The sequence below is a fragment of the Rutilus rutilus genome (genome assembly GCF_951802725.1).
Source record: "Rutilus rutilus genome assembly, chromosome: 19".
Classification (NCBI taxonomy): domain Eukaryota; kingdom Metazoa; phylum Chordata; class Actinopteri; order Cypriniformes; family Leuciscidae; genus Rutilus; species Rutilus rutilus.
The window spans coordinates 10353143-10361910 of NC_140232.1; the positions used below are offsets into that span (position 1 = coordinate 10353143).

The following is an 8768-nucleotide window of genomic DNA, read 5'->3' on the forward strand; positions in this document are numbered from 1 at the left end:
AAACTTCATTGAACTCAGTATATTTTTGGCCATCATTGGGGCGGGGTCTGCTACAGCAGGCTTGTACTAATAGTTGATAAAAGCAGATGACAAATACGTTATAACCCTAATTAAACTAAACTTAAACTATACCTGTTCTATCTTCATACAGCATATTCTCTTGCTCTGTAGGCATTATTGTCCGACTCCGAGTCGAAATGAACACCGCTACTGAGAGTTTCGGTTTTGATATTATCATTCCGTGAGGCTCCGCCCTCTTTGTCGGCAGCAACAGCTCATTTGCATTTAAATCATCCCTTTAACTTTTTGAAGCGTCAAAGTGCTAGTTGCGAAGCTGTCAATGGAGGGACAGAAATCGCTCAGATTTCATTAAACATATCTTTATTTGTGTTCTGAAGATGAACGAAAGTCTTACAGGTTTGGAACGACATGAGGGTAAATAAATGATGAATGAATTCACCCTTTAAAGGGGTCATGACATGAGAAACCAAATTTGCCTTGATCTTTTGGTATTTAAGAGGTCTTTGTACCATTAAAATTTCCTGCAAGTTTCATAGCTTAAGACGTCCTCCCCATTACAAATGAAGCATTTATTTAATCAAGCTCTAATTACAACTCGTTGGGGATCCATGGTAAGAAGTGACGTCACAGTACGAAGTGACGTACCAGTCGTTTGCATATGACCGCCTCCAGCGCAAGACGACTACGCCTCATTTAGCATCATCGCATCGTTGTCACGCCCACAGGTGTTCAGTTGACGTGCAGTGAGTAGGTCTGTTTACAAGAAGATTGCGATGCCACGCAGATGTGCTGTTCCTGGCTGTGGACAAACAAAATGTTTGAATACGCTGCCGAACGATCCAGACGTCAGGGAAAAATGGATGCAGTTTATTTTTTGCGGACTTCCCAGTCACGGCAGTGTTAATTTAAGCGTGTGTTCTCTACGTTTCAAGGATGACTGTTTTAAGAACAAATCGTAGTATGATGCTGGCTTTGCCAGAAAACTTTTGCTTAAAGATCAGGCCGTGCCGACAATTCTGGGTCCCAACGACGCCGCAAACTGTAAGTAATGCATTTCATCTTAAACCTACTTTTAGCCAATGACGTCAGCCAATCATAACAGTGGGCGTTAACACTGAACTCTTAAAGGGGAAACACCCCCAAAACAGACTGTTTGAATCAGAGGATGAGAAACAGGGTGGGAAAAGGTCATAAATCAAAAAAATGTTAACGTTTTTTGTCCAAAAAACTATAGTAATACTATAATTGCACCTAAGGGAACATAATAAAACAAAAACAAAAACCATGTCATGACCCCTTTACCTTCCCAGATCCTGATGAAGGTTTGTTAGCCGCAACGTGTTGGTGTGCGCTTTTTAAAAACAGTTTTTAAATGATAGCCTAAATAAAGCCTTTGTAGATCTCATAATCTTGAGTGCCTTGGCTTCATATGTTTTTCATTGAACATAGTAACCTAGGCTTATGTTGACCCAGTGTTTCTTAACCCTGTGCGTAGAGGCACACCAACAGTATTCATTTTCAAACTATAAAGGAGACCACCAAAATGTGTACGGTTGGTGTGCCTTCAGGAAAATGTTTGGGAAACACAGCATAAACCCAAGGTAACCTTGGTTTAACAATTTCTATTGTAAAAAGCAAAAAACATTTTTTTCATTTTTGGCCACAAGATTAAATATTGTGAACATCTCACCATTTGTTCTCTGTTTACCCTGCCTGTGCAAATCAAATCTTTGGGAAAGCGTATAAATTGACTTTTAGTATTAAAGACTTTAGGAGAGAAAGCAAGAGAAGCAGAAGGAAAATACTCACTCATTTCTCTCCAGAATGACGACATGTTCTTTTCCTTGAGCTTGGATTATGTATGACACCTTCGAAAAAAGGGGAGAAAAATGACAGAAACCATCACCCCGCTACTCGTTTACAGGTAAAAAACTAAACAAAAAAAACAAGCAGCACAGAGATGCAATAAAAAGAGTCTAGAATTCTTTTCTTGCAGTTTAATAAATAAATGTAATAAGTAAAGGGCATCTTTGTAAGTATACTGTCCTAATTCACAAAATAAAGCATAACACATCTAGCATTGCATTCCTGCTATAGTTTATGTGAGCTCTTTCCTCTCGCCACTGAATTATGTTTGACGTAGTACATTTGTGATGAAACCAAACAAATAGGATACTTTCGTTTAGCCCAGTGGTTTTTCAAACCCATTTGTGAGTCGCAGAGTGGGAAAAAGGTAGGTTGTGTGCAGTCACATGGCTGCAGCTGAATTTGCATTTCAGTGAAAGACACACACAAAAAAAAACAGTTTAGTAGGGCTGCACGATATACCAAAATTAAATAGAAATCGCAATATTGTTTAGTACTATATTCGAATCGCAAATTAATTATATAAATTTATTACACAGCTCTGTGGAATTCTTGATTCTGATTGGTCAATCGCGCCATCCAGCGGTATTTTATTCCCAGATAACAACCGCTCAAAACAGATAACTCAGGCTCATCCGGGTTACTGAAGTAAGCAGCGCTATACGCTTGCTAGGAACGGTTTTTCTTCTTGAAGTTTTGCATTTGGTGAGCTAGAAAAATATTAAAACTCTAAGTCGAATCAATATTTTGTGTACAGTTATTTAATTATGCCATCTAGTATCGTGGACTCGCTTGCTCTTGTTTCATACAAGCGCAGCTGCAGCCATTTTGTGGCTATTGTTTTGTACAATGTTGGATTATAAAATACATACAGGTATGATTTTAAAACAGTTTAATCTGAAATCAATATCTCTTATCTCCATAATTATTTATGTGGCGAAATGCTGTGTAATAAGTGGTATACTGTATCTCTTAAATGTCTGTCTAGTTTGAACTTGCCGCGCTAGCAACTGCTCTCTCCGCGGAAGCTTTGCATTTAAAGATCATTAACACAATAAAATGATGTATTATTTACGTAAACAAAACTTTCTTGCCTTGGGTTTATGTTTTCATCCCCTCCCCTAATACTTAACTTAAAACTAATTTGGTGGGTCTTGAGATAGATTATACTTGTCTAGGTGAGTCCTGGAATGGAACAGTGTGGGAACCCCTGGTTTAGTCTGCGTATCTGAGAATGCATTGTGCCATTATAAACCTCTTGTTAAATTCTGTACATGCAGGAAATGAATCAGGTCAGAATGAGACAGAAAACAAAATTGCCAACAACAGACATGCTGGACTGAATTAGGACTTCATTGCCTTTATTGTACAGTGGGAAAACAACTTCAACTGCAGCAACATTTGAATAATGTTAGAGTAAAAACCATATTTGCACAAATTTGATAAGAGAAAAGCTCTTAAATAACACTAAACCAGCAGTAAGATAGAAACTGAGGGTGCTGTATGGCCAAATCTGATCTGAATAAGACTTGATCTTAATATATTAGCTTATAAACAACATACACACACACGCATAGATGTATGTGCTAAAAACTCTGAAAAGGGTGAATAATTACATGACACCCTCACAATATGTATGAGTTTAAGATTGATGGGTGTTAAAGTGGCGGCTTTACCAACATGGTGTGACGTGAGTTTGAAGAAAGATCTAATTTTACACCTGCCTAAACATGCTAACATTTTATCTGACATTTACAGCTATTTTAGCAGTGATCTGACAAACATGTCTTTGTCTCACCTTAAACCTAGTAATATTATGGAAAGAAATATTTTGGGGAAACAGGACTTTCCACACTCTTTTTCCAAAAAGCCATAGAGCTTTTTAAAGTTGGCATGAAAAGGAAGTTGCAATAGACTTTTCTTCTCCATTGTGATGTATATCCAAGTAAAACGGCTTCTTAAACGGCTTTTATTTTCAAAATTCTTTTTCTTACTTTATGGAAAATGCTAAACCACCTCATTAATAGTCACAAACAGCATTGTTATTGTTTATTAAAACTAAACTGAAGTGGAAGTAAAGCTGAAGTATATAAAATATAATATAAACATTAGATTAAAAAAACTTTAATGAAAAATATAAATGTTGCTGTGGCAACTAAACAAAATAAAATTTGGGTATAAATTGAAGTACTAAAGTGCTATTATATTACCAAAATAAACATAAATTAAAGCTAAATATGTGATATACATCACAAAAGAGAAGAAAAGTATTTTGCTACTTCCGTTTCATGCTGACTTTAAAAAGTGCTGTGGCTTAGTGGAAGATTATGAGTGAATAATAACTTTTCTTTCTAGAAAACTGTTTGAACATTATGCCTGAGTTTCAAAATGGAAAAAAGACACATTTTTCATTTCTAACCTTTTATAAAGGTACAGTGGTATGATTGTTTTAACATTATAACTGGAATTCAGGAGGAAAAAAATACAAAAGTGTAGAAAATGGCACTTTTAAATATTCTTTTACAAATAAAAAAATGTCATCAAATGACAAAATTCATAATTTCTTCAACAAATACATTTTTGTGTGTGAATGTTCCTGGTTTATAAATGGAGTTATGGGTTTCAAGGCCATGCCAGCAAAAATCAGTTTTCTCTTCTTCTCAAACTCATTCTCTCATCTACCAAACTCTGAGTACACTGTTTCTCAATGACACAGAGGTCAGAGGAATATTGAGTGTTTGTTTGTGCCATGCTGGTGGTATGCGTCTCTCAGCGTGGTCTTTTAATAACTACGCCTACGCTGCTGGGCACGTGTGCCTGCCAGATGGTTCCTGTGGCATTATCTTTGAAGCACCGCTGGTGTAGATGGATATGATATCAGAACAAAATCATTGATAGGTCATGAAGAATGGAAAAAGGAGGCGAGGATGTACAGAGAATGAGAGGGACAAAGCTAAAGATACTATCCACACAGTTAATGTCAAGTAACTCTTGTTTTTGGTAAGGTTGTTTACCTTATCTGCACTGTCCTGGTCTCTTCTATGTCTGCTGATGCGTCTCGGTACCGTCACCTCATAAGAAGAGAGCTGAGAGGTCTGCTGGTTTATTGAGCCTATGAACAGAAACAGTCCCATCACAACACTGTCTACCCATAAGACCGATACACACACAATGAATTATACAAGATATACAGGAAAACTTGCACTGTACAAGCAATTGTCAATCATTCATTTCTCCAACTATTTTCCTCCATTAATCCTCTCACTGCAACAAAATATATTTACGAAACTACTATTGTGATCATGGCCAGGTGATTAGATTGAGTGCAATTGACTGGTTGTAAGTGCAATCAAGTGTTTAGTGTTTTTTATGTTGGTGGAAACAGTGCTGAATGGGCATGAAGAGAGGAAGACCTCAGGAAGGAGAGGCATCCCACCCGCTCCTGAGTCATCAGTCACAAGTTGGATGAGACTTCCTTTGCCGTTTTCCAGAAAAGGGTAGATATAGATAAGATCCATAATGCTTGCATCGCTTTACGGAACATTCACACAAAATTCTCAGAGAACCATTTATCTTGATCTTCAGGCTTTCACAATCGTTCTCAGCTCAAAACATGCCCTCAATTTCACTAATAGCCTGTGTGTTAGCACTCGTGTAGGAGTCTCACTATTTCTTTACCTAAAACGCTATAATAAGTGTAAGCAGACACTTTTAAATCGACTTACAGTTTACTTATTACACAGGGCTTAACGGGTCTGATGGCCCACAGCCAATGAAAGAGCATTTCTGGGCCAGTTGACAGCACTGCCATGTGCTATAGCCTTCAGGCCAGTGCTGCACTGTCACTATACCTTTGTTTACTGATCATGTACATGTGTTGTTATGTTGTGTGTTGATGCAAAAACAAACTGTTTTGAAATTGTGAAAATAATATATTTATATCTGCCATGTTACATTATAGGTGTATAATTGCCAGTTATAAGCTACAGCAAATTAAACAAAAATATATGTTTTTGCAAAGAAAATTAAACATATAACGGAAAACATTGACATATTTAAACATGTTAATACATAAATATATATAGTATAGCCTACATGTTAATAAATAAATATATACAAATATTTTACTACATTTTCTTGTTGTCCCAAATGTAATTCAAGACTTACTTTCAAGTAAAGATACATGTTTTTGACAGTTTATAAAGTCCACTCAACCAAGACAACATCCTTGTCCTAATTCAAATTATGGAAAAGTGTTGGAAAAGATGTTAATCTACTGGAATGTTAAATTGGCTGTTAGAAGTGTCAGAAATGACTTAAACACTGTAAATTTCATACTGGTCTTAAAGTAAAACGCCTTTAGACTCAAGGGTAAGGTGATGCCTATAAATTCGGAATTAACCCAAATATGCTATTATTGAACTGCTTAAGCTTCTTAAACGTACACACGGCCAGAAGAGGCAGAGATGAAGGTATATGCACACCGGACATGATAGTCTTTCCTATCAAAATAAAATATCTCTATTGGATAGACAATGTACAACATCACTGCAAAACATGAAAGGCTCAAACAAACATTGATTTGTCCGTCAAACGGGCAATGGTGTATCACAAAGTGAAACTACAGAGAAACACCAATATTGTAATGTTATGTGCATGTCTTTTGGAAAGCTAGTGATTTTACTACAAGTAAAACAAATGTAAAAGTAAATGAATAAAGAGCAGTGCTTGTAATCCAGTGGTCTATGGCAAGCCTTTTTAACATTTATTCCTACTAACTAGCACCTATTTTTTATTTTACTATGTTAGGTTTTTTTTTTATTACAAGTAACAGTCACTAGTACATTTTTGAATTTCACAAGTAACACAAGTATTCATTCGTCACAAAAACATAGGCTATTCATTACATACTAGTATTTACTGCTTTGACAATTGTATTGTTACTGGTAACAAATTATTGCCATCAACTTCTGTTCCAAGGATTCAACTTCCAAGGATTTTTCAAATCGAGACCAACTGCCCAACACTATACGTTACTTGCATATTGACTGCAGCTCCCTGACACCTGCAAATTATATACAATATAACTGTCTTCCAAGAGATGATTTAAAAAGTCATCTTTGACTATTGTAAGTTAGTTTTGTTAAACTAATGAAAATATTTAATTTCAAAAATCAAGTAAATCTTACTGATTTTATATTACTAGTAGTAGTGTTAGTAGCTTTTTAAAGTATTATTATTTTAAGTATTAAGTAGGCTATTATTTAAGTATTTTTTTACAGAAACATTAAGCAAACAATTGTATCAAGCACCATCATTTCATAACTTTTAAATATAAGCATTTTGTGACAAATAATAAGTGTTTTCATATGACTAATACATTTATAAATGGTTGCCACGTTTTAGTTATTAGAACTTGGGTTGTAAAATTAAAATTTTGATAACCAAAATTTGGAATACACACTTAAGATGCTAGTGTCCAAAAGTATTTAAAAGATTGGAACAGATACTAGTCAAGTATGCATATGAATAATTAACAGTAAAACTAGACATACTAGTCGGAAGTGAACAGTTGGCCACAGATTCTAATAGATTCACATAAATTGTGAGTCACATAAATTCAGATTCACTAGCAAAAAATTTACAGTTTGTTACCAGGTAACAATAGAAGCAAAAGTAACATGAATACATAAAACATACATAGGCTACTAGTGACTAATTGAATAGGTGCTACTAGTAATTTGAATAAATTCTAGTGTAAAATGAATAGTTTCTCTAGTGGATAGTTTCTATCTATAGTTCAATATTCTATAGTTTCTAATGGAACTGAAAAAACACAAGTCACTATAAGAGTACTTGCTATTTCTCAGAAAGTATAACATAAAAATAGCTACAATTTACTTTAAGGAAAACATGTTAAAACAGCTTGTCATAGTGGTGCCTATACACTCAAACAGTCAACATTGGTAAGTGTTATGGACAATGTATGACTCGCAATGGTGTCTGTCGCTGTTCTCTCACCTCCACTGCTGTCGATGAGCGCGTGAAGCATTAACCACATAAAGGCGCTTTTAACAAGACGTGAACAAACTGCATTAACCATGTCTGTAAAGTATCCGTATTCAAATGCCGTTCCGAAGTAACGTAAAATGTTGCCCTCTCTTCCTTATCCAGGCGTTGTCCTCCAAGCAATGGCAATAAGCCCGCTCCACATAACGTTCCCGTGGAGAAAAGAAAAATAGATACGGCAGTTTCAGCTACCTGCTCATTTTATTACACTTTATCCTTCTGTAATAAGTTTGTTTAAGAGGATATCAGAAAAAGGGTCCTGTTTCAGTTCTCTGTTCGAAATCTTCGGATTAGGCAATTCGCTCGGACTTGTATCTCCAATGAGCCCCGTCTGTAGAGGGCGAAACCGAGCATGCGTCACGAAACAGTTTGGCCTTTTAACCCTTTACTTTAGCCTGATATGGCAATGCAAACTACTAGAACACTAATTCGAATGAGCTTTTAACTTACTTTCACCCGCCCACAAAAAATAGCCACTCTTTTGCAAAAAAAGAACACTCCTTGTCTGCTATTGTTGCTAGCAGTTAAGAATATGAGTTAGGGATAGTCTAAAAACTACATATACATTTAACACTTTTTCTTACGAGAATAACTGCGACGTTTCACTCTTTAAAAACAACTATTGTTTAATTGCAGTAGAGTGAGGTTGATCTAATCATTGTCATCAAGGAAGCAAAAAATTACTGAAATATTATGAAACAGAACGAAACTACAAATAATGTAATTTGACTCGGTCCATGGGTAAGTATCGCATATTATCGCGAGAGTTCAAACAAACAGCTGATGCTTTGAGTCGCATCACATTTTAAATA

General features: G+C 35.7%; 1 protein-coding gene across 3 annotated transcripts in view; it reads right to left on the reverse strand.

Moving 5' to 3' along the window:
* adam9a (ADAM metallopeptidase domain 9a) overlaps positions 1–8506 on the reverse strand; it is a 65008-nt gene extending 56502 nt beyond the window's left edge. For 2 of the 3 annotated variants that reach the window (XM_084388413.1, XM_084388411.1), the window contains exons 1-3: positions 7909–8506; positions 4902–4999; positions 1831–1889 (exon numbers count right to left, since the gene is read on the reverse strand). In XM_084388413.1, coding sequence (XP_084244539.1) covers positions 1831–1889; positions 4902–4999; positions 7909–7990 — 239 coding nt within the window. In that variant the 5' untranslated portion in view covers positions 7991–8506. The remainder of the gene's footprint in view (positions 1–1830; positions 1890–4901; positions 5000–7908) is intronic. The other variant, XM_084388412.1, reaches the window with a different exon arrangement.
* Positions 8507–8768: the final 262 nt, after the last annotated feature.